The sequence below is a fragment of the Diadema setosum genome, chromosome 21, assembly GCF_964275005.1.
Source record: "Diadema setosum chromosome 21, eeDiaSeto1, whole genome shotgun sequence".
Taxonomy (NCBI): Eukaryota; Metazoa; Echinodermata; class Echinoidea; order Diadematoida; family Diadematidae; genus Diadema; species Diadema setosum.
In genome coordinates, this window is record NC_092705.1 from 383,061 (window position 1) to 410,181 (window position 27,121).

General features: G+C 36.5%; 1 protein-coding gene across 1 annotated transcript; it reads left to right on the forward strand.

Annotated features, from left to right (window-relative positions):
* The first annotated feature begins 2,673 nt into the window (after positions 1–2,673).
* On the forward strand, positions 2,674–24,583 carry LOC140244793 (uncharacterized). The gene is made up of 10 exons (XM_072324407.1): positions 2,674–3,333; positions 3,652–3,864; positions 8,557–8,708; positions 9,909–9,967; positions 11,763–12,065; positions 12,920–13,152; positions 13,375–13,509; positions 14,374–14,524; positions 19,789–19,843; positions 20,761–24,583. The coding sequence occupies exons 1-10, from the start codon at positions 2,674–2,676 to the stop codon at positions 21,017–21,019; spliced, it is 2,220 nt and encodes a 739-aa protein (XP_072180508.1). The 3' UTR covers positions 21,020–24,583.
* Positions 24,584–27,121: the final 2,538 nt, after the last annotated feature.

A 27,121-nucleotide genomic window follows, 5' to 3' on the forward strand; every position in this document is an offset into this window, starting at 1 on the left:
GTTGCTAAAATCCTTGTTGACAGTGGAGCTAATGTCAACTGTGCCAACAAAGATGGTAACACACCTTTACAAGGCGCATGCACAAATGGTCATCTTGAAGTAGCAAAGTATCTTGTTGACAATGGAGCTGACGTTAATGCTGCTGACAAACAAGGTTACAGTGCCCTTACTCTTGTGTCTCTGACTGGATACCCTGATGTCGTTTCCTACCTTGTGAACCACGGTGCTGATATGAATGCCGGAACTGTTGATGATTTACGCCCCTTGCGACTTGCATGTCAAAATGGACATCTCAATGTTGCTAAAATCCTTGTTGACAATGGAGCTAATGTGAACTGTGCCAACAAAGATGGTTACACACCTTTACAAGGAGCATGCAGAAATGGTCATCTTGAAGTAGCAAAGTATCTTTTGGACAAAGGAGCTGACGTTAATGCTGCTGATAAACAAGGTCACAGTGCCCTTACTCTTGCGTCTCTGACTGGATACCCTGATGTCGTTTCCTACCTTGTGAACCACAGTGCTGATATGAATGCTGGAACTGTTGATGATTTACACCCCTTGCGACTTGCCTGTCAAAATGGACATCTCAATGTTGCTGAAATCCTTGTTGACAGTGGAGCTAATGTCAACTGTGCCAATAAAGATGGTTACACACCTTTACAAGCATCATGCAGAAATGGTCATCTTGAAGTAGCAAAGTATCTTGTGGACAAAGGAGCTGATATTAATGCTGCTGATAAACAAGGTCACAGTGCCCTTACTCTTGCGTCTCTGACTGGATACCCTGATGTTGTTTCCTACCTTGTGAACCATGGTGCTGATATGAATGCTGGAACTGTTAATGATTTAAGACCCTTGCGGCTTGCGTGTCAAAATGGACATCTCAATGTTGCTAAAGTCCTTGTTAACAGTGGAGCTGATGTAAGTTCTACCAACAAAAACGGTTACACACCCTTACAAGGAGCATCTCAGAATGGACATCTTGAAGTTGCATGCTATTTAATTGACAAAGGAGCTAATGTGAATGCTGCTGATAAACAAGGTCTCACCGCCCTCACTCTTGCATCTTTTGATGGGCACACAGATGTTGTATCCTACCTCTTGAACTGTGGAGCTGATGTGAATGCTGGAACTGTGGACGATGTAAGATCCTTGTCACTTGCATGTTTAAATGGACATCTTGAAGTTGTTACAATCCTACTTGAAAGTGGAGCTGATATAAATGCTTCTGATAAACAAGGTACCAATGGACTCATGCTTGCATCTTTACATGGGCACTCAAGTATCGTCTCTTATCTTGTGAACAACGGGGCTGATTATAATGCCGCTGACAGCAAAGGTTTAACACCACTTTCCTTTGCATCACTCAATGGACATTGTGAAATAGTTTCTTTTCTCTGTGAAAAAGGAGCCAGTTTGAATGCTGGAAGCAAAGATGGATATACACCTATGCATGTAGCTTGTCAGAATGGATTTTTGGAGATTGTAGAGTATCTTGTTAATAGCGGGGCTGACGTTGATGCAAGCACTAAGGAGGGTTACACACCATTGCACATTTCATCTCTCCATGGGCACTTTGAAGTGGTTGATTGTCTTGTTTGTAAAGGAGCATTTCTGAATACTACGAATGCTCAAGGTCAATCTGCTCTCCTTCTTGCATCCATGAAAGGATATCTGGAGATTGTTTCCTACCTCATCCACAAGGGGGCAGATATGAATGCAAAAAGTGAAGAAGGATGCAGGCCTTTATACAGTTCATCCGTGAATGGGCATATCAAAGTTGTCCAGTATCTTGCTGACAATGGGTGTGATGTAAATGCTCAAAATGAAGAAGGCTGTACACCATTACAAGGAGCATGCAGAAATGGTCATCTTGAAGTGGCAAAGTATCTTGTTGACAAAGGAGCTTATGTTAATGCTGTTGACAAACAAGGTTACACCGCCCTCACCCTTGCGTCTCTGAATGGGCACCCAGATGTTGTTTCCTACATTGTGAACCATGGTGCTGATTTGAATGCTGGAACTGTTGATGATTTACGCCCCTTGCGACTTGCATGTCAAAATGGACATCTCAAGGTTGCTAAAATCCTTGTACACAATGGAGCTGATGTAAGTTCTACCAACAAAAATAAGAAATGGCGTTCACCTCTTCTTCTGGCAATGCTAAACAGCCACTGTGAGGTTGTTACTTATCTTGTGGATGCAAATGCAGAAGTTAATGTCCAAGATAAAGATGGTTTTACCCCATTACACATTGCAGCATTATATGGGCATCTCGAGATTGTGAAGTATCTTCTTCAGAAAGGTGCCGATATCAACATTTGCAACAATGATGGCTTTTCCTGTCTTCATTTCGCTGTCTACAATGAGAACTTTGGTGTTATTGATTACCTTATCAAAGAGGGAGCTGATGTTAATATTGTCAGTTCTGCTGGTTTCACACCTGTTCATGTAGCTTGTCAAAATGGCAATGTTGAAATTGTTAGCTGTCTTGCCAACAATGGTGCTGACTGTAGCACTAGCACTAAAAAGGGTTTCTACCCCATTCATATTGCATCACGCTATGGACATGTACAAGTAGTCAAGTGTTTAGTTGAGAATTGCGCAAATGTCAATGAAAGGACTAAACATGGATCCAGTCCCCTACAGATTGCACTTCAAAAAGGACATATGCAAATCGCCTGCTATTTGATACAAAAGGGAGCTGATGTAAATGAAGCTAGTGAGGATGGCATGACCCCTCTACATATTGCAATTCAGAAAGGTGATTTGGAGTTGTTCACATGTCTTGTTGATAATGGTGCTGATGCTGATGCTGCAGCTGTAGACGGTGACACACCTCTACACACTGCGGCAAGAGCAGGGAACCTTCAAGTAGTCACCTCTCTCGTGAACAAAGCTGCAGATGTGAATGCAACCAATGGGAGAGGTCAAAGTCCTTTACATGTTGCGATCCAGGGAGGAAATCTTCCAGTTGTGTCTTTTCTCATGGAGGAATGTGGTAGTAGAGACACTTCCAGTGTCACAGCCTTAGGCATTGCAGCTGCAGAAGGTCAACTTAGCATTGTGGAATATCTCATCAGCAAAGGTGCTGATGTCAATGACTCGACAGGAGAAGGCACAACACCCCTTCATAGGGCAGCTAAGCATGGACATCTTGAGGTTGTGATCTGTCTAGTCTCTAATGGTGCCAGGGTGGACATCACAGACAGTAAAGACTATACACCTCTGCATGTTGCAGCAAAAGAAGGACATGTCAACATTATGGTTCATTTCATCACTAGCATTGCCTGTACCACTGAGCCTGAGGTTACTGCTGGGAGATTACAGGTAAATTGTACTTTGAAGCTCTGTGTAAATACATGAACACAATGTGCAGCATACTCAACACTTGTATCAGAGTGCTTCCACTAAGAGTTTTTAACTAGATTTGTCTGTGTAAACTATATTTTTTCATTCAAGTTTTGTTTGAGTAGATGATTACCATTATATGACAGTTTAGAACAAAAATTACCATATGCAGTATCAATGTGTTTATTCAGGTAATATTTATTACTTTAGGAATGAATTGAGTGTATGCATGCATAAATAGCAATATGATGTTTTGTTCTTAAAGTTGACTTCTGGTTTTGCTCAAAAATTTCCAAGGTTGATGACCTGATTAACAGTACTGATTGGACAGGCTTCACACCATTGCATCTTGCTACATGGCATGGTCACTCATCTGTGATAGAGGCTCTTGTGGATCACAGTGCTGACCTGAACATTCCCTCTGGCAATGGTCGAACATGTCTTCACACAGCCGTCAGACTCTGCAGTGATGACAAAAGACATGTTGAATGTTCACCTTCCCTAACAAAGGTATTCCCTTGTACTTTAAAACAATAATCCAACTTTGACTTTTTCAGGTTTATGTGTCATCAGTATATTGCAACTCAACTGATTTCAATCCATGGAAGACGCAGGACACGTCTTAAGGAGAATTATGATTGATTTCACCAGATAATCATGATTTTGTTTTTGTTGGTATTCTTATTATGACTGGTCTTGGTTGCCATGACACATAGAATATTGAGTGATATTCAGTTTTGTTTGCGACCCAGTTATATTTTTGTCTCTGGGTTTCAGATTTTATGTGTAAGACATATATAACATTCACTGATTAGTAATCTCAGTTTTTGTTTTGTTTTTGGATTTTTTTTTTAAATTCATGCTTCACGTTATTTAATATTATTGATGAATTTTGGCGCCTGATATATAATGTACATTCCACAGTGGTGTATGTAATACCACATAAGGACTTCTCAGAGAAAGCGCTGGGTCATGGAGTCTCAGGGTAATGATGAAGTTAAAGATTGGAGATTATTTTTATTTTTTACTGTGTATCGAAGATGGTTTTGGGATGTTGATGTTGCTGGTATCATACATTTGCTTTATGACAGTAATTTTTTTTTTTTATTGTGGGGGAGGGGCGGAGGTTTTGGCCCATGGGATAGGGTTTGGGTGTAAAGAATACATTATCAATTAGTAGTGCAGTTAAAGGGGATGTTTGTTGTTGTTGAGATGTACTCTGATAGCACTTTTTTTGTACACTGGATTAATCTTCTTTTTTTCTGTGGGGGATGGAATGAATACCCATTCGCCACAATGATATTTCTAGTTTGTATGTACAATTATCCACCTGGTGTACACTCTCAATTTGAAACTGTATTATTTCTTTTCTTTTATGTTCAACATTCCCTGATGTGCTTCCTTAAGTTGGTTGGAGAGGCCCAAGGGTCATAGTGATTTTGATTTTTTTTTTTTCCTTGGGGAAGCTCAACAGGGAAAGCCTGACACTTTGTTTTCTTGTGTTATGCTTGTGTTATTTGTTTCTCTGTTATCACTTGTATTGTTTTGCAAATGTCGAATAGATAATAATAATATACTCGTAGCAAAGATGTTACATTTTTCATAAAATTGTAACATGATTGTACAGACGCATACATAAACAAGTACACCCTTACTTATTTTTTCCACAATTTTGAGTTGATTTCCCTCTAGTAATTTCATAACAAAGCAATCCCGAACTAAATTATGTAGGTGAGCACCATAGACTTTAGTTTTTGCTCATTTCATTTCCAAGAATTCCACAAAATTTCAACCTTCTACAGACACAGTGATTTAAATACACAGATTATATTTATGTTACAAAAGAACTTGAGCAAATTTATGAAAGAGAATGTAGAGGTGCAGCTGTAAGTAAGCAAGCAAGCAAGAGTTAGATGGCTAGAAAATGGGGGAAGTGTACAAATTATTTTCTAGGTTTTCAAAACTGTAAATCAGAAAGAGAAATAAACTAGAATTATTTTCAGTAGAAAAAGACAGATGTTTAATTGAGCAAAAAACATGCGATGGTTTGATAGCGATTGCTGAATGCAAGTGTGCGGTTTTTTTCAATGATTAAAAAAAAATCACCCGGTTCTGATAGTATACCTTCAGAATTTTACCAAATCTTTAGGGATGAAATTGAATTTGTTTTGCTAAATTTTCTTAATGAATGTTTCATAAGAAGGAAATATTCAATTAATAAAAGCAAATCAACTGGTTCTGATAGTATACCTATAGAATTTTATCAAATCTTCAGGGATGAAATTCAGTTTGTTTGCTGAATTTTCTTAATGAATGTTTCACGAGAAAGAAATGTCTGAAATTTAAAAAAAAAATGGCCTCAAAACATTGATTCATGAAAAAGGAGATCAGCAATGTTTAGAAAATTGGAGATCACATCTATGCAATTGACTTTTGATGCAATTGACTTTGATTTTGTTTTGTCGTGCTCAGAAAAATTTTATTTTGGTAATATTTTTCAGACATGGATAAAAGTATTGTACATATCTATTCGGCTCTTAATGTCAGTAAATGGCTGGATATCTGAGTCTTTTTTAATACAAAGAGGTATTGGACAAAGTTGCTTACTTTCAGCTTTACTTTTTGTTCTTGCTGCAGAATTTGTCAATCCGAATAAGAAATGATAAGTGCATAAATGGTATTTTTGTTTTAAAGATGAAGGAATTGTTTGGAAATGTAGCAAGACCAAAATTTAAAAAGAGCAAAACATCAGTTATGCGACTGGGATCTGCCAAGTCAAAATGGTTACTCGATGATCTTGATTTAGTGTGGACAGACACACCCACAAAGTACTTAGGGTTTTATAATTCACCTGATATGGATAAAGCACGAGCTTTGAATTGGGAAAACAAACTCACAAAACTGCAAAGACTTTTGGAGAATTTTTTGACTATTGGAGAAAACTTACTCTCATTGGTAGATTGATTATTGTAAAAACGTTAGGTTAATTCAGATAGTTCATTTACGTGTGGTTGACACAATTTCTGAGAAAATATTTAAAAGATGGAATTTTATATGATGTACCTTTCTTTGGCAAACATTTAAAATGTGAAACGAACTATCGTGACTGAAGAGTTTGAAAATGGAGGTGTCAATATGATTGACCTTCATAAGCAAAAACTCAGTTTCCGACTGGGATGGATTCAACACACTCTAAGTGCAGCAAAGGAACGTGGAGTGAAATGTGTTTTATTAGTATAACTGTCTTGGTGGATTAGAATTAAAATTTAGATTGTTGGAAAATGGAAGTGATAAGTAAGAATCAACTCCCAGTGTTCTATATTGAGATATTAGAAGCTTGGTCAAAGATAGAGAATAATATTTGTTTGAAATATCAGCCTATGGTACATGGAGTACAATATGACATTTTATGGCATAATAAGAATTGGAATAAGATATCAAAAAGGATTTATTCAAGATGTTCCAACCAAACAATTTTACATAGACTTCTGTGTACACATTGTCATGATAGTAACAGATGTATATATTGGGAAAAGATATCCAACTTGTAACGTAATTGGTTGAGTAAATTGTGTAATTGTAAAGAAAACAAATTAAAAGAATTTAATTTTAAGATTTTGTATAATTTTTACCAGTAAAAAAGAATTTGTATAGATGGCATATCAAAACAGATGGGAATATGGCAACATTTCAATGTAAATGAAGTTAATTTACATACATTTATTGAGTGTAAATCAAATAAGAATTTCTTTTCTTTGTAATCAAACTTATGTACATTTATAATGTTGATTTTGAGATAACAGGTATGCATCTACAAAAAGCTCATAAGGAAACTGAATTAGATTAGCGTTTGACAAAGATTTTGCCTTTTGGTGTAATCACAAATACATACTGTTAAGAAATAAAACAGGAAAAAAGTTACATGAAACAAATTTGCAGTATTTGTTGAAAAGAGAAATCTGTAGAAGAACTGTGGAAGATTTGAATAGCAAGAAAAGACATCATAGATTACCAAAGCAAATGATGCATAATGTGTAAATAATTTGTGGAGGTTTTTTTTTATCTCAAGAATATTTTTGAGGTATGATGTATTGCCTTTTTCCACTTTTTGTAATGTAATATAAAACGTTAAATTATCGAGACCTGTTAGGGTAAAAAAAGGAAGAGAAAAAAAAAAATCTACAGACATATGTTAGGGGTTTGATCATTCCCTGCTTTTTGAAAGAGACAAGTCAAGCAATTTTTCATTATGCTAGAAGAGTGACGATATATTGACTTCTCTGCATATTTTCTTTACATCATTGTCCAGCGGTGATGGCATGATTTGTTGTAGTTTTCTCGTCCGGCGTTGGCAGCATCAAAGTGGAAAAAATGCTACTTTTGAATGGGTGATCTGATTAATTTAAAATGTCACTGATATGTTTTGCTGGCGTTGGCAGCATCAAAGTGGAAAAAATGCTACTTTTGAATGGATGATCTGATTAATATTAAGTGTCACTGATATGTTTTGCTGGGGTTGGGCTACCAAGGGTAAAATGATTTCAGTTATCGTCCTTCTTTTTTTTTTCAAAATTGAACATGTATGGTTGCAGTGTGAGTAGATACTGTATCTCAGTTGCAGGAACAAACACTGTAATTAATTCTTAGGTTCCTGAACAAATACTTTCAATGCACATAATGATATGGGAGCACCACAGGGATTTTTGCATCATGGTTGACTTCTCTTGGAGCTTAGGTGAGCATCAAATCCTGAGGGTTGTTGCTGTATGTTGCGTGACTTAAGTCACTTCTCACCATGGATTTTGTTTACAATATATTCTTATTTCACTCTTTCCCTTTCTTTATCCCTCTGGTGTTCCTTATCTTCTTTGATGTTGCCTCCCTATTCATCCTTTCCTTCAATGGTTGCCCCCTTGATCCTCATGTTCATTACTGACCCTCCTCTGCCTTTTGTCTGTCCACCCTCCTGCTCTAATCCCCCTCCCTTTACCTGTTGGGCTCCTTGCCATGACCTCCCACCCTCTCCTTTGTTTTCTTTGTTCTGTGTACCCAGCCTGTCCCTGACTGTTCTTGTTGTGTGAAGTCCTTATATGTGATTGCTTTCCCTGCTTGAATGTCATTTTGCCTCTGACGAAGATTCTGCTTGGATCGAAAACTCAGGCCCCTTTTGACTCCACAATATATTTTTTATAATAAACACAGATCATTGATGATTCCTTTGATGGCAGTCTTGCACCTGAGAAAGCCCTTATCCTCTACCTTCTTCAGCATGGGGCAGACCCCAATGTTACTGACAACAGAGGGAAAGTCCCTCTTCAGTATGCACGTGATGATGTCCATGACTTGATGTCAAGGTGAAATTTGTCATATTTCATTAGATATACACATATATCTAGATGTCCTGTGAATTTTGTGAATAATATTTATGCTATATCTCTTTCAGGTTATTTTGATTAATGAAATTCCCTACGTTTCTTCCAGGTTTCAATATATAACAGCGTACTTTGTACTTTGTACTTTGTATTATCTCGGGCTATTCGCCTTTAAAGTTTCATGTATTTGAAACTTGTCTTAAATTTTATATTGAACTTTTTCACAACACAACTGTTCACATAGCAGTCTCTTAATGATTTGTTTGTGGTGTTTATTTATTTTGTTTCTTGATATGCAAATTTTATTTTAGTGTAGAAAAATTACAGTATCAACATTTTGGAAGAACGATGAATCCCGAATGCATCATTGCAACACCTCGTTCTTTGATTTACAGTCAGGATTGTAATGGAGCTTGTTCACAGGTCACAACAATGCTGCACATGAACCTGGTGGCAGTGCCCTGACCTGTGTTACCACATCTGTTTACCTTTACAATGTGTGATGTCCAGCTACAATGTAGCACTACACTGTTTACAATCTCTTGATCTAAAAGAATCCTTGATGTATTCTACATAAAAGAAAGGTGATAGCCCCTGTCATGTAGGAGGGCATAAATGTATTTCAAAGCCCTTTGTGATCCAGCTAAATAATACCTCAGGCGGCAGCCTGTAAAGCAGAATGATAGTAGACCTTATGCAGGGCTCCACACTAACTTTTATTTTTGGTGGCCGAAAGGCAAACATCTGACCTTTTTTGGTGGCCCGATCAGGCCACCAAATTCTTCATTTCTGAAATTTTGGTGGCCCGACTTGCGTTTTTGGTGGCCCCGGGCCACCGGACCACCGTTACTGTCGAGCCCTGCCTTATGTTTGCAAATAATTAAATGACCAGTTTTAAATTCTGGCTGCTTTTTGTTCCTGTCTCACACTTTCAAACTACAGAATATACAGTTCATTACAACAACAAAAAAGTGTTTTTTGCTCCTCAAAAGATGTTTTTTCCAGTGGATAAGATTTCCTTTTTGTTGGAGCTGTTTTGACATAGAATGATTTCCAAGTAAATTTAGAAAGTAGAATGATTTCCAAGTCTTATTTCCAAGTAAAATGCAATAGACACAAAGATTGTTCGTAACTTCAGGCTTTTCTTTTCCTTTCAACATTTGTTTACTTTCTTACATATAGGCAAATATTTGGTGCATTTCCTGAGAGTCGGGTTCTGCAACCAGCAACTGTTGAACACGGTAATTATTTGTGGAAGATATATACATCTGATGCACATCTAATCGATGTTATTCAGTGTTGTCGGATATTGTAACTCATTAAAAAAAAAAACTGCTTCTGCACTATTTTTTTTTTTGAATCCATAAGAAAATCCAGTTTTTGGTAACATGAATTTATGACCAAGCTCCATGTTGCCCTGACAAAGTTACATTCTCCAAAGCTAAGAAAACATTTTTACAAGTGTAATATATGCCATCCCCCCCCAAAAAAAAAAAAAATAAATAAATAAATAAATAAATAAAAAATTTAATAAAATAATAAGATTGACGTGTATTTTAGGGGGGGGGGAATTGACAATCTTTATTACCTTTTGTGTCAGTTCTATCGAGGAAATTTTCAAAAAACACTGTACCTAAAACTTTATCTCATTAAAATACAGGGGAACCAGAAGATACTAAAGCATAAGGGTAAGTGGGACACTGGGGCAAGTGGGACACTTGAAGGATTATGTGTTGTTACATCGTTTAGGAGACGCCATCAGTGGAGTGAAAGTTTTATACGAACAAAGAAATATGTAGAAACTATTGAAAAATGGATGCTTAAACTAAAATGGATGCCTCCTTAGAATCATCAGAGCTAAAATCGTCAAAAAACTTGAACATCCATAGCCTGACTTTAAGATTTTGCGTCATAGCTATTTTATGAATAACAATAAATAAGATGTAATGGTGTTTACTGTCTTATTTGTTAAAAAAACAAAAATGTTTTTCAGTGGCATCAGTAAGCGATTGTGAAACAAATAGCCAGAATTTTAACAAAACGTTAATATCTTTTTATTTTTATTTATCAGTTGAATTTGGAGCATTTTCTTGCTGATGAAATATTGATCGATGGCATGCTGAATGCAACGTCATCATTGAGCAAATGTAACTTCCTATCTCTGCTTTATTTTGTTCAGACTCATTGTAGTCTTATTTCTTTCTTCCAAATTTATCATTGACAAGTTCAGGTCCCAAAATTCCTGAAAATGTTAGTTTTAGTCTGTAGAAGATTATCTTTAAATAGAAAATGATAATTTTGTGTACTTCCGCCTTTTCATTTTGTGTAGACAGCCCTTTGCATACAATGCTGTCCCACTTACCCCAGTATGTCGGGGCAAGTGGGACAATGGAGTAGTTATGAATAATGTGTAATCTTGACCTTAATTTTGAATAATATTTACTCATTATCCAAAACATCTATCACATATTTGTATCTTGTTTACCCTCAAACTGTTATGCTTTATCATTTCTTGGAGCATTTTATGTTTTAATGATTCCTAAATAAAAGCTTTCCCACATACCCCACTAGATACCCTTAGTGAATTTCACCTTTCACAGTTGAATTAACACAGGTTTATATCCATTCATGGTAGATTTTTTCCTTGAGCTAACTATTTTTCTACTCATGGAAGGCCAACTTAGACAAAGCTGATGGTACAATTATGAGGGTTGTTTTGAAAGTATTTCGAATTAAACTATCATGAACAAATGCCTCGTCTCCCGTGTGCTTGACTGCATCAAATCCTCGAAGTGACTTTTGCAAAACTATGTTTGTTTGTTAGCTTTTATTGTGAAGATAGATCATATTATACGAACTGGAGAATAACATGCTTTATTCAAACTCTGGAAAAGGAATATGCAAACTAGCTTATCTCTCATACTTCGATGACATCTGCATGTCTTATAAGATGAGGTGGCTGCCCAGAACAGAATACTTTTCTGGCTGACTTCAAGTTGATTTATATCATTATATTTTGCTTCTGCACTAACACAGGACATACAGAACAATTTGTGGCCACCAGTCAAGATGATTTTGATGTAACCCTGCCAGCCCTGAAGCACTTTGGCATACAAGTTGCCACAAAGTTAGATGAGCATGACCAAATTAATATCCAACCGCTCCTGAAAGCTCCAGATGACCTGATCCTTGGGGAAGGAGAAGTGGTGATTGCAGTTGGTCTGAAGTTCACTGCACCCTTAGAACCACTTGGGAAACCATTCAAAGTCATCATGCCACACTGTGCCATGTTCACGCAACCTCACCATGCATCCATTCTGCTGTACCATCGCAATAACGGTATTAAAGGGGTGATAAAGTATTGGTGAAGATGAGGATTGAGATCTTAAAATTTTTGCAAGATACGAAGAAACCACTTATGGAATGTTACAAAGCATACCATTCTAAGAGGACTCAAAGTTATTTTGATAAAAATCAGTTGTGAAATGGCTGAGATATGAAAAACGAAGTATTAAAAACAAGGAGATCTTAATGAAAGGTGGGTCCCATCTGTTAATTGGATCGCTTTGTTTTAAATATATCTCAGCCATTTCAAAACCAGTTATCATCAAATAAACATAGAATTCCCTTTAGAATTATGTGTTTTCTCATATTTCACAAGAGGATTCACATTATCCCATCTAAAAGAGTTAGAAACCTAAAGCCAGGTCTCAAACGAAACTATACCATCCCTTTGATGGATATTGCATCTTGTACTGTACATGTTGTACATAAAGGTAATATTCTGTTGTGCTATACCACACAAGAAACAGCACAATACTGTACTTTTGTTGTATTTCTGTCTTGTTGCAATGGTGAGGCTCAAACCCTCAAGGCTCAGGTCTAGATTTTGGCCGGTGAGAATGATTTATTGTCCTGAGACTTAAAAGACTTCACAGGGTTGTTGCCTATGGCTTTTTAGCATCAGCCTTTGACTCTGTAATGCCCAGACTTTGATTGTAGATTCTCAATGTTTCGTTTCAGACTGAACCTGGTCAATTTTTAGCCTGAGTTTCTTTTCATGATACAACTTTTTGTCTTCTTGAGATTCACACTTTACCCAGAAATAATTTGTTAGCTCTTACATTGGCACAATTCTCTTTAATAGAACCAAAATTAAATTCCTGTTTTAATGTTTTCTTGTTTACTTTCAGACTCAGAACTGTTTTCTGTGGCATCTGTAACTTCTGGCACTGTCAGTTTAGAAAGGAACACGTTGGAATTGACCGTCAACCACTTTTCTGAATGGTGGATTGTTGGAGTGATTGACAGGTTCTTTGTTGGCAAAAAGGTTATTTGCACAGCATATGTGCCAGAGCATACCAGAGCAGGAGAGAGGAGCACAGTTCCCTTCATTCTTCATGATGACATTAAGGGTTTGTCTCAGGTACGTATCTTAATGGCAATGAAGTATCCTTTATTAATCTCGGAAGTATCTAGTCACAATCTTTAGAGGTACACCAGAATCTCACTATTTTCTATTCCATTGCTCTCCCCTTATAATCAATTATACCATGATTATAATGAAATTTGGTTACAATGAAGTTAAATTTTAGGTCTCAGATTTTTTCTCTTACATATGTATATATATGTATATACAAATTTGCAGGAGATTCAAAATGAGAAGGCGGCAAAGGGCTTTGTTGAGGCACGAGGTGGCTATGGTGAACAGTTCTACGTGAGATGGCGTGAGGGCGAAGTGAACATCACTCAGTATGTAAACAAGGAGGTGGTGGATACTGCAGTGAGTGTTTCATGCTTAAATATTATTTTTTGTCTCTTTTCTACCTTACCTTGTACTTATATTTTGTAACATTTGAGGAAGAGGGCTAGTTTTGAAAAACCCCTTTAAAAAGGAAGGCAAATAGTGACAGTCAAAGGGCAGCTGTCAGCTGGAAGTTGAGGTTGTACTAATGCATTTTTTATTATGATTTATACTTTGAGTTATCAAGTTATTGTCTTACTAAGTTTGATTTGAATTAAAACAGCCAATCTTAATGCAATGGGATGAAATAGGATTGAGATATCATGACCATGTGAATGTTTCAGTTACAAGTTTATTTCACATCTTTCAAAAAAGGTACAGCATAAACAAAAACAACATATGAATTTTGTATCATATTTCACGCTAAAACCATAACTAAAATACAATGCAAAATACTACCCAAAATTGATGGAAATAAGGTCAGATAACATATCATCTGAAACAAGAAAGCACAGCAGATGTGAGGGATTAGCAGATAAAGCCATTAACCTATCAAGGCTGTAATCCCTTTTTGACTGCCCTTATTTCATTTGCTGCAAACAAAAACAGAATAATAAACTAAAGAGTTGAATAACAAAGAACAATACATAAATGAACAACAGGCAATCAATGAAACGTACATTCTTTCCGCAATAGATAATTTTTTTTCCTGATCGCATACATTTAAATATGTATTTATGAAATCAGAAAAAAAGATAAGAGAAAAAAAAATTATTACAAGAACAAATGGCATGTATCTCAATATTAGCATGAATGTGTCTTAATGATGTGTGCTCTGTAGATATATGTTTGCTATTACTGTAAATTTTACTGTTAACACTTCTCTGCTTTATTTGTACACAGACAATGAGCATTCGCTCATTCTACTGGCTGGACAGACATGAAATTACTTTCATCACTGAAGCTCAGGGAGTTGGTGTAAAGGACATAGATGTTGCTTTTGAAGTGAAACAGTGCATTCAGAAAACAATCAGGTTCCTGATGAAGCTCACTGGTAAGTCCTGGCATATATACTAGTATTTCTAACATCAAATAAAGATTGCAAAGACAATGTGAAATAACACATATTTAGTCAACAGAAAAATACATGTCAGTTTTTCCTTTAACGGCGCTAGTCGTTAAAAGGGGTTTACACTCGCTCACTGACTTGTTTTCTGCCTTTGAGGGTGTTCGGCGCTAGTCGGAGCCCGAGAGCAGGCGGCATATGCAAAGAGCGCCGCCGAAAACATGAACGAGTGATCTCCTTTGATGGTTCCCAATGGCGCAACCGCATTAGTACGCTTAGCAGTGCGCGTGGGAAAGCTGAACATTTAGCGTGGGAAAGTTTAGCAGTTAATATGAGAAGGGATCATTCTGTACGTGGATTTCACGGAGAGAGCATCAATTTTGGGCCCTCGCTTAAATTACCCACCCCATAACCACCCCCTGCACTTTTTCCTATTAAAAATGCATTGATTATTTGTGAAAGTCGTCGATACACAAGTAAATTTGGAATTACTTGTAGTATAATTAAATGCCTATTGACCTATCGATGTGGCAGGTAATAGACATTGAGGAAAGTTGTGCTGTACAGCCAAAACTAATTATTGAATTAATAGGAATTTAATTTTTTGTATCTTATAGTTTGAGATCGTTGTCCTTAAACAAGTGTGGACGGATATCGCGCTAAAGGCAGATTACAGGTCCGAGTGATGAGGGAATCGCAATGTGTGATCGTCTAAGGAATCCCAGACAAGACTATCTTGTTGTTGAAGTCTAGCTTGGCAGGTTGGGGCTTTTCTGCCATTTTTTCCTCAAAGGTTTTTTTTTGGCAGTTTTTCACCCAATCCTGGGGTCTCCTTCCCTCCGGGGACGCGCGCGGCTTCGCACCGTGGACACGCGGTGGCGCTGGGGCTGTGTTCCTCACGGTACGGTGCATGGGCCCATGGGGTGACGCAAATCTGGGTGGCGCCGCTTCGTGTTCAAGACTGGTGCGGTGCTGCGCGTCTTTTCTGGTGGGGATTGGTAGAGGCGGAAATTGTTCATTTCTGGGCCTCTGCGCAGATGTAGTTTATACAGTACATGAAATGTTTTCCACTTGTTATGTCAAACTCGTAGGGAAGGGTGTATTTCGGAATGTTTGTTTTATTAACAATTGTTATTGTGGCCATTTATGCATCAAGAGGCACCGTGAGGAAAGCCGGCGGGTCACGGACGCGCCCGCCTGTGACTAGTGCCGAGCACTTTTCTGATGCAGGGGGCTTTTGTATATGGGTCTGTACGCGCTTGTGAGTTCCGAGTTGAGTGGGCTCGCCTGTCAATCAGAGAAGTCCATTGTAGTTATACTCGATGGGGATACTTGTCGGATTACCATGCAGGGAGTCCTCCAACAAGGGCCTAAGAGGCAAGGCGGGATCCGGCAGGGTGCTTGTCTGTAGGTGGCCCGTACGCAGAGAGCACTGCCATATATATATGTTGTTGTATTCCACGGTGCAGATGCTCGTCATGAGATGAATACAAATTTGCGGGGAGAAAACCCGGGTCCTTCCAGAGTTAGACATAGCAGTGGCGTGTTTGAAAGCATTTACTACTTGGATAACATTTCTGTTTGTCGGTGTAAAATTACCGAATCCTGAAACCGGAAAGTATAATTGTGTATAACAAGCATTGGTATGATCATGTTTTTACTTTCTCGTCTATAAAGTGTACAACCCTATCATGTTATCGTGAGTAACTATGTTATGTAATGTGGTAAGCACTTTTTGTTTTGGTAAACTTGTACTCTCCAATAAATCCACGAACATGCATACGCCATTCTCGGTTTGTATTTATGTCGGAAGTGCAGTGAGTGTAAGTCAGCAGAATTCTCCTTACCAACTTCTTCCATTGCACTGCTTAAATTGATTAACACAAAAATGTGACTAATGAATGATGAACCTGCTTCCCAAGTCTGGAGATTAGTGTCACAACTGATCTCATAAAGAAGCTATTGTTGTGTGTAATACATGGTTCTTCACTGATCTCATTTATAATTTGAAGCATGAAATTATTGTTTTCCCAAGCATGATTTGAATAATGCCTTGCTTCCATGGATTTTACTCTCATTCACAGGTTTGATTTTGATTTGATCAGCATTCTTTTGAAAAAAGAAAGTGTAATATAATTGTTATACTCAATATTGACGAAAGATTACCAACACAAACACTTTCATTTTACAAGTGATCAAGATGAACTTAATTGGTAGGATGACAAGCCCGGAGGAGTCTTCAATATGCTTTAATGCTACATAAAGGTTGAATCCTTATAAGGTCACTGTGCTCTTCACAAGTAGAACAAGATATTCATGTTATATTCACAGATTCTTGTCATTTTTCTTCAAGTTTCTGTAGATACTTTCTTCCTGAACCTTTAGCATCTTACTATATCGATGGAGTTTGTGCATTATTCTTTTTCACTGTTACTATCATCTATCATTGCTAAGTTTAAACCATTGTAAGTCTAGGTCTGCATTCTCCATAACATATAGCCTGCCTCTTCTCAGGTCATGCTTCACTTCTCATGAAGGACAGTCAACCTGCCCGAAACGTCAAAGTTCCTCGGTTCTCCTAGTTATTCTTATAACTAGATATTTCTTCCTCTACCTTCACCAGCACCTTTTTCTCAGTTTTTCATTCTCTTTCCTCTCTCTCCTAGACTATTATCTGTTTCTACACTACTTTTCCTTTCTTTTCTGTTCTCTTTCTTTTTCTCTTTCCTTTCTTATTTTTCTTTCATTTTATTTCTTGCATCCATACAACCCAACGGTCCTTTTCAGGACCACTATATTAATCTACAGTTTTCTTCACAGGTTATTTTTTTTTTTTTTTTTTTTTTTTTTTTTTTTTTTTTTTTTTTATTCAAGTTCCATATTCCACATTCCATATTCAGGCTTCATATTCCATTTGATTTCAGAGTAAAATATGTATAACACAACATTCAATTGTAGACATAATTTCACAAATGTATAAGGACATGTAATAAAATGATGTGTAAATATGAGGAACCTACTAAAAAGCAATGCTTGTAGGATGTAGGTTCCAAAGAAACAATATAAGCGTTTAGTACAACATGCTAAATTACGAAAGATGACGAAACACAAGCGAAAATCGGTATGTCGAGATGATAATAAACTCTACACAATGTACAAAATAGTTTATGATGGTCAAGGTAAAACTCAGGGATTCAATGCTCCATAAAATTGCACTATTGGTCAAAGAAATATAGTCAAATGAAGTCAAATGAAGACACCCGAGCGAGGCATCATTGAGAATAAGAACAGATATATCAAAATGGTCACAGCAAGTAACTATACATAAGATTGTAAAAAATTGGCTTTTAGATTTTGCTTAAAGGAACTTAGAGAACTTGATTGCAGCCGAACAGAATCTAACTCATTCCAGAAAGAAGGACCGGTAGAAGTAATTGTCTTAAGGGCTAGAACTGTACGAACGGGAGAAAAGTGATATGATCCACTTTGTCTTGTAGGGTAATTATGAATTTCACTGTTTTTAACAAACATTGAGGAAAATAAACTAGGAAGATCGCCAATGCTCAACTTATACATAAAAATTCCAACGTGATACAAATACAGATCAGAAACTTTTAGTAATTTACTGGAAACAAACAATTCATCTGTATGATCCAAAAAATGTGCACGATTTATAATCCGCAAGGCCTTTTTCTGAATAAAAAATAACGAATCTATTTTAGTCTTAGAGCAATTACCCCAGGCCAATATTCCGTAATTTAAGTAAGGTAATAATAGAGTTGAATAGAGGGAATGCAATATTGGCTTGGGGAAGAGGTACTTCAATTTGTGAACAACTCCAACGTTTTTACACAACAACTTACATAAATAATCAACATGAACCTTCCAAGAAAGATTACTATCAATATAAATACCTAAAAATTTTGTTGAATCTATTTGATTTAACTGCAAACCATTCACTAATACTGAACCTGGAAGAAACTTTATTGTATTACTAAAAACCATATAATTAGTCTTGTTTATATTGAGCGATAATTTATTCGCCTGTATCCATTCAAATACCAGTTGCAGTTCGTTATTCACAGAATCAAGCAACACATAAGGATCTGAGTGAGAATAAAAAAGACTTGTGTCATCCGCAAACAGAAGAAAAGACAGCAGAGAGGATGAGTTGCGGAAGTCATTAATATAAAGAATAAATAAAAGAGGACCTAAGAGGGAGCCCTGTGGAACGCCACAGCAAATCGAACCTATTTCTGAGTCGTGGTTATTCACAGTAACAAACTGAGTTCTTTCGGTAAGATAACTTCTGAACCACTCCAAGGCCTTTCCACGAGGCCTTTCCACGAGGCCTTCCACAAGGCCTTTTATTTATCTTGCCTTCTCCCCTCAGGACTACACTTTAATCTTATTTTAATCTCTCATTTTGCATTTCTCCCACAAGAACCTTTTCAGGATTTTGCTACCATTGATTTTCCTCTCCACATTTTTTTTTTCTCTCCTCTGCAACATTTATTTCTAGGATCCACCAAAGGCCCTCTCCTTTACTTTCTTGAATTTCATTCTTTTCTTCTTCTTTTTTTTTCTCCTTTTTTTTTTCTCTGTTGATTCCACATTCCATAGTCCACATTGTTCGCCGACTTCTTTCTTCTCTTGGTTTCATGAATCTTCACTTCTCTCTCCTATTTCCATGATTTTCCAACCTTCAACTTCTCCCTCTTCCTCTTCCTTTCCATTTCATCTTTCCCCTCCTAACGATGTCCAAACATCTTACTTGATTCTCACTCTATTCTTCCTTACCACTCTCTCTGTTCCTTTCTCTACCATCTCCATTAGTGCAACTTCAACTTCCAGCCCACTACTGTCCCCCACTCTTCACTTTTTGCCCTCCTTACAGCCCCCATATGTCTCTTCACTCTTCAATTCTCCTCTTTCTAGGCTCTTCTTCTGCCAAACAACGATCTGGTTAAGGACTACATACACAAGGTGTCCACCGTAAATCTTTCTCCCTCATTTACTTCACCATGCAAACCTTCAAACAACACATAAGTTTAAACCAATATGTAAGGCTCACTTATAGACCTGAACCCCCCTTTCTTGCGTTCATCAGAAGCAGTACACACTGGATGGGTGTGGGCGACTGGGTTATGGTGTGTTTTATATAAAACGTTTGTTATCAGTGAGAGTGATGAAGAGACAAAAGTTCTGATTTCAGACATTAAAGTGTTTAATGTATGATGTTGTTTCATCAGAGAGAAATGCAGAGCATACACAAGGAAACAATCTCAGCAGTAGAAGCAGCAGAAGGTAATGATACATATTTAAGGATTTCTATCTTCAAATTTGGCTGTGTTAATTAACAGTATTTAGTGGCCAAGTTTTACTTTATTTACAGACAAGAGACTGGGTTATGGTGTGTTTTATATAAAACGTTTATCAGTGAGAGTGATGAAGAGACAAAAGTTCTGATTTCAGACATTAAAGTGTTCAATGTATGATGTTGTTTCATCAGAGAGAAATGCAGAGCATACACAAGGAAACAATCCCAGCAGTAGAAGCAGCAGAAGGTAATGATACATATTTAAGGATTTCTATCTTCAAATTTGGCTGTGTTACTTAACAGTATTTAGTGGCCAAGTTTTACTTTATTTACAGACGAGAGCATTGTGCCAATTTTGAATACACAACTTATAGAATAATTTGGGTTTGCTTTCTAGGGTGAGTTAAATTGGGCCTTTTTTATCTAATGGCTCTTTATCGAAAGTTGTTGGAGGCATTGTACTTTTAGGTGGTGCAATTTCAAATGAAAAAAAAAAAAAAAATGTTGAAGGTATTTTCTTTGTACCTATGGTGCCTGAGATGGAAATGTACTGATTTGATTTGGGTCTCAAAGTCAGAAGTCACTGTACTAAGTTGGAAGAAAGGGGAGGTGCAATTGTTTGCATGGACGTGAATGGTAAAACTTCAGAAGTCAAGTCAACAGGCACTGTACTTTGGCTCAACATTATGGACCATGACTTCAGCTAGGAATGTCCACTGATGATAGCTTATAAGAAGAATAGAAATGAAGCAACAATTTATTACATGCAGTGAAAGGTTAAAGACAAAGAACAAAGCTCATAAATGCGATGTTCCCCTAAAAGTAAGGCCATTGATGATGTTATTTGGCATATTTGGATAGAAGTGGTTTATGTTCATGCCTAACTGTTACAAACTTATTTCAGGTCTCGCAAGGCATCAGAGTGGGAACTTGAACAGCTGTCATCCTTGATATCGGTAGACCAGTACTCCACGTTTTCCTGTCGACTTGGCATTGGTTTTGATAGAGCCACCCAAGCTCTAACAAAATGGGGAATGAACTATAAGATGGCTATTCGACAATGTCTACAACACTGGAAGAATGAAACCGGTGGTAACTTTGATGACCTGAGAAGTGCTTTGCAGGACTGCGGGCTTGGAGGATTGGAAGAAAAATTGAAGTGAAATCATCTGAAAGTGTCATCAAACTGTTCCTGTTGAACTCGGTCAGCGTGTGCATTCTTTTGAGAACGTGTCTTACTCCAATCATTGTCAGTATGTAAGCTCAACACATTCGCTGATGTATAAATTGCCACAAGGCTCTTTAAAAGCCTTAACGCTGTCTGCAGAAAAAGAATACAGTGTATTTCATTTCTACAGTCAGTATACATATGTGTTGCTCTGTTGCATGATCACTTCCTTGAAACGGTAATTCTTATTCATTCATTTTTTTTTTCCATTCAGGACAAGTTGATAGAAATGCAATGTTCTTTTGAAGTTGAATTACACTATAGTTGTCTTATTCAGTGTGCCAACAAATGGATATGATATTGTGGTACATCTATATGTAATTAATGATAGACAAAGTCGACCCTGAATACATTCATTGCAAAACTCAAGTCAGAATGGGTGTTGTCTTGAGAAAGGGCCGTGTCAAAATGTCTCTCTGTTTGTATGTTAGTCTGAATGTGTGTGTGAAGCTTTTGATGTAAAAAGCTTCAATAGATAAGACAAGACTTTTTTTCAGACTCTCTGGAAGCTGTATGGATTGAATTATTACAAACTAGGATGGAAAATTTAATCGTTGGTTGTTTATTTAGACCAACTAATGCAGATAGGTCGTATTTTGATTGTTTTTTGGATATTCTTGAGAAAATAACAGATGAAAATAAAGAGAATGTGATTTTGGGAGATTTGAATTATGATTTTAAGTTTGATGAAAATTTGTGTAGTAATCCTATCAATTTGATTGAAAATCTGTTTCTGTTAACAAACTGTTCACAAGCCGACGAGGGTCACAGATAAATCATCAAAGTATTTAGATCAGATACTTACCAGTTTCCCTCATAAACATACTGTCTGTAATGTAGCAAAGATTTTAATCAGCGATCATTATCTTATATATACATGTGTTGACATGAGGAAAAGTACTGATAGGAAACATAAAGAAATTGTCTTCTGTGATTTTAATGCGTTTAATGAGATTAGGTTTTTGGATGATCTTAAGAGAGTTTTTTCAATGAGTGATTTCACGAAGGAGGCAGAAGGAGTAAATGAAAAATGGATAAAATGGAAAACTATATTTTTTTACAAGTATGTGATATGCACGCCCCTTTAAAAAGGGTAAGAGTTAAACAGAGATGTTGTCCATGGATCACAAAAGATATTGTAAAGCTGATTTATAAAAGAGATTATTTAAAGACAAACTATGAATCCCAACCTCTTTTTAAGAAGGAATACCAAAGAGTCAGAAACAGTATTACAAAACTTACACGCAGTAGTAAAAAGAAGTATATGAATGTTATGTTCGATAAATGTAAAAATGACAGTAAGAGAGTGTGGCGAGAATTGAATAGAGTCACGGGTAGAAAATGTAAAGAAGATATTAAACGTTCTGATGGAATTGACTGCTGATTATTTTGTTAATTTCGGTTGAGAAATAGTAGAAGGTGGTAAAAGTACTTTTCAATGGGATCATTCTGAATGTATTTATGAGTTTATTTCTTATTGTGTCTGTTGATAGCATTCGTAATTCTCTCATAAATCTTGGTAAAGATAGCAACCTTGACATTCTGAATTTTGATTCTAAGTTGTTATGTATAGCTGCTCCTATCATTTCTGAAACGCTTTGTATTATATATAATAAGAGCTTAACTGATGGAATTGTTCCCACTGATTGGAAAAGGGCTAAAATGACGCCTATATATAAGGGTAAAGGAAGTAAAAATGATACTTCAAATTATAGACCAATTTCTGTTGCTTGTAATGTATAAAAAAATTTTTGAAAAGCAGATTAAAGATCAGTTATTGGCATATCTTCAGCAAAATGATTTGATTAACATAGATTAAGCTGCATTCTAGCCCCATCACTCAACTAACACTTGTCTCCATCGAGCTGTTGATGATTGGTTGGAGTCTTTTAACGATCGTGAACTAGTTGCTGCATGTTTTCTTGATATTTCTAAGGGTTTTGATTCAATTGATCATACATTATTATTGCATAAGCTGGAATGTTATGGCATCAAGGGCAAACAATTGAAATGGTTTTCTGATTATTTAACTGGTAGGAGTCAAAATGTTTTTTGCCATGGCCATCTCTCAACATCCAAAAGTATCTTGATAGGGGTACCACAAGGGAGTGTACTTGGGCCTATACTTTTCCTCATATTTATTAATGATATTTCCAATCTGTATATTCATGTTCCTGTAATGTATTCGCAGATGATGTAGTAATTTATTGTTCGCATAAAGATACTGATAGAGTTACATCAATGTTGCACAATGATTTGAACTCAATATATAGATGGTATAAGAGAAACAGATTATGTATTAACTTAGATAAAGACTAGGGTAATGTTATTAAGTCCACGGTGCTCCAAAAGTTTGAACATTTTTCTTGAGGAAAAAGGGTTGAACAGGTTCATAATTTTAGGTATTTGGGTGTTATAATAGACGACCATCTTCAGTGGGATGCACACATACAAAATCTTGCCAAATCCATTTCTATGAAATTATGTTACATAAAATGAGTCAATTTTTGGATAAAGATTCACTTTAAACTTTTGTATACTGCAGTTATTCAACCGTGTATTGATTATTTATGCTCCGTTTGGGGAAATTGCTCTGTTAAAAATAGAAATATTCTTTATCGTTTACAAAAGAGGGCAGCACGAATTATCATATCAAATTTTGATTACGAAATTGCAAATGGAAATGACATTATCAGGGTTCTGAATTTACAAGCATTTGAAAATGGAAGGAATTATTATTTGTCAACGCTCCTGTATAAATGCATCCATGGACTTGACCCCAACCGAATGTGCAATGATATTGAGATGATTTTTGACAGGCATGGGTTTAATACAAGAGCAGCTGATTCTTTGAATGTGGTACCACCTAAACCGAATGTAGAGTGTTTTAAAAGCTGCTTTAGATATGCAGGAGGAAAGGTATGGAACTCACTACCAAATGTTTTAAAGAAATCAAAGTCATTATCAGCTTTTAAATCGTTATATAAGAAAATGTATTTTCACTGACTTTATCCAACGCCCTGTTTTTACATAATATGTATCATATCATTTTTTGTCACACCAAATTTGCCTTGTGCAAAGTATGCGTGCGTGAGTCCTTGAATGTGTGTTATGGGTATACAAGCATTCAACTGTTTAGGTTTAATGGGCATGACTGCCAGATTGCATGTAATCTATTTATTAGTGAAGATTTTTACATGGAATTTTTATCTGCTTTTTATGATCATGGGCTTGTTGATTCAAGTTCTTACTGGCAGAGTTTTAACATTCCTTTTGTACACCAAAAGGTTTGATTGTGTATGTAATCTTGCATCATTTTATTCGCTGTTTTAATACATGTATATCCTTTTCTATCATATTGTTTTGTCATATCATACATAGATCTGGTTACTACTGATTTCAACTAGACATATTGCTCCTTTCAACTCTGATTGCTTGTTTGTAGTGGTTTTTATGCTTATATTTATGTAACATGATTTTATATTTATATAGTTGGATTGTACAGGATCTTGATGTAAAACAGCACTCACCTGCTGATCTTGTTATCCTGTCAAAATATGTTGAAATAAAATAAAATAATAAAATAAACATAAAATGAGTTTGTATATATATTGCATTTTGTATGAAAGTAAGTCAATTTTGCCTTGTACCAATTCTTATACCAAACTTCATTCATGAATGTTATTCATTTATGTAGGTCGGGTACTGTTTATATTCATTATGTTTTATGTAATGCTTAAAGGCATAATTCACCATTTGCAGATGAAATCATTAGTGCTATAAAATAGTTCTAAAATGTGAGTTAGGGATAGAAACAACCACTGTCAAAATTTGAATCCGTATAATCGATGTTAAGTGTTGTTAAATACACAAAATGTGAACAATAGTTATAATAAAAAATTTTCCAGACTAAACCGTATACAGTTACGGTTTATTGAGAAAATCCCTGATATCTCCTTATATTTTAGGTTTTATTGCAAATATTTCATATGGTAGGATGTTTTATGATACAACAGACCTACACATATGCATCAAATATGATATCTTGAAAATTTTTGGAATCACTGCTCCCAAAGGTAAACTGGACCTTTAAACTTGTACACTGATGGAAGTCACAGCTGTTAACCCTATTCTAAATGGGCTATTTGAGACCAAGTTTTTACTGGGGGGGGGTCAAATTGACCCCCCCCCCCCCTTCAGATCTCGATCGCGCGATCACCGCAAAATTTTGCCTGAACATAGAGCCGGATGTCAACTACAAGATTATATGGTCATACAATAGAAAAATGTTGATTTCATATTTTGAAATAAATTAATTATGCAAATTAATGCATGAAATCATATTTTCACCTATAACTCCATCAAAAAGACTGAAGGATTATTACATTTTTGTGTCAGAGTTCCTCAAGACACATCAAACAATTTTCTTGTAAAAAAATAGCGCAATCAAAATTAATTTCTTTTTTTTATTGTTTTGTTAATTTCTTATGTATTTTATTGTTTTTTCGATCTTTTGTTTTCTATTGTTTTTTGCCAAAATTTGTTGGAGGCACTTTTTCAAGCTTATCTGTTGCGACACGGATTGTCGCCCCTACACGGATTGTCGCCTCCTGCTCGGGGCGACAATCCGTGACGGGCGCTGGCGGCACGGATTGTCGCCCCCTACACGGATTGTCGCCTGGCGACAATCCGTGACGCTTGTGCAGTTCCCAGTTTTTGACATCGAAGGCGACAATCCGTGTTGGCAAAAAAATTGTTGCGACACGGATTGTCGCCCCGTCACAGATAATTGCCAATTGTGGCACTTGAGCGAAGACTATCAGTGTACTAGTTGGTTGCGATACTTGTGTTGCTTTCTTGTATACAGTACCATGGTCGTGTGCTAACCACAGAATCAGATTAGAATGTGAGAATGGCACGCCGCCTTGTGAACCGTCATAACAACGGCTTTGTGTGTGTGTGTGTGTGTGTTGTGTGTGTGTGTGCGTGTTTCCACTTCGCCATCGGCATCGCGTTCTGCATTGCCGTGTGCTTACACTACTGCTACTGGTATTCCTGTGGTTTTGTTCGCCGTCTGCTGACACTTTTCCTTTGTCTCGCAAGACTTGCGTTGTTAATGATAATAATAAATATCATTTATAAAGCGCTTATTACAATGTTTCTAAGCGCTGAGCGTCTCGATGAAAACATTAGAAAAGAGAAATTCAGTCATGGAGTACAAATTGTTGTTAAGATGAAAACTCGAAGTTTTCATCAATATCTTGCAAAAGTAAATTGGAAATCTAAGCTTGGAATGGATTATGATATAAGTATTATATAGGCCTATATAGGCGTACAACTGCAGCAATTGCTATTGTTAACATTGATCATGTTTATTAAGCCACGCAGAATCAGATTCGAAGTGGGCATTAGGTCTAATTGGGTAACATGAATACACTACTTGGTTAATTTGGGTTTATACTTCTCCAACCTCACAATGATTGTGCTTAAAAAAAATGACTCAGAAAGGCGTAGTAGGCTCCTTTTTAGTTCAGGTTCATGTAGATCAAGATATATATGATTAAATTCTCATGCACTAACATCCAAGATGAAGATGGGGAGGGAAGAGAAGCTGGGGGAGAGTAATCATCGATTTCGATCGATAAAATCTCTATATTAATATATTAATTCAATCAGCTTTATAAAGGCATTTTGAAACAGCATTTATAAAGCAAACAGCAACTCATTTTCATTCTAATATCACGTACGGTTTGAATTGATCTATCAATATAGATGATAGGTCTATATTTTTTGATGTTCACTTTATCATTGCCAACCCTATAGTTCTCCTCATCAAGTGCCTCGTTACCACTACCAAAACGACCATCAGTGAAGGAAACCCAAACCCAAATGTGGATTGAGTGAAAGCAGCAACATTAGTAAACACATCAGTGACAGTTAAAGGAAAATCGCACAAATGTAAAAGATGCAAAAGTTATGCATTTTTAACGTTTTGATGTTGGTACAACTGGATAAGGGGATACTATAAAAACCGCTT

Bases quoted from the DNA above. Each gene is read 5' to 3' on its own strand.
- LOC140244793 (XM_072324407.1), top strand. From the start codon at position 2,674: ATGCAAATCGCCTGCTATTTGATACAAAAGGGAGCTGATGTAAATGAA. The intron at 3,865-8,556 runs GTATTCCCTTGT...TAATAAACACAG, and splicing joins GTTCACCTTCCCTAACAAAG to ATCATTGATGATTCCTTTGA. The intron at 9,968-11,762 runs GTAATTATTTGT...GCACTAACACAG, and splicing joins ACCAGCAACTGTTGAACACG to GACATACAGAACAATTTGTG.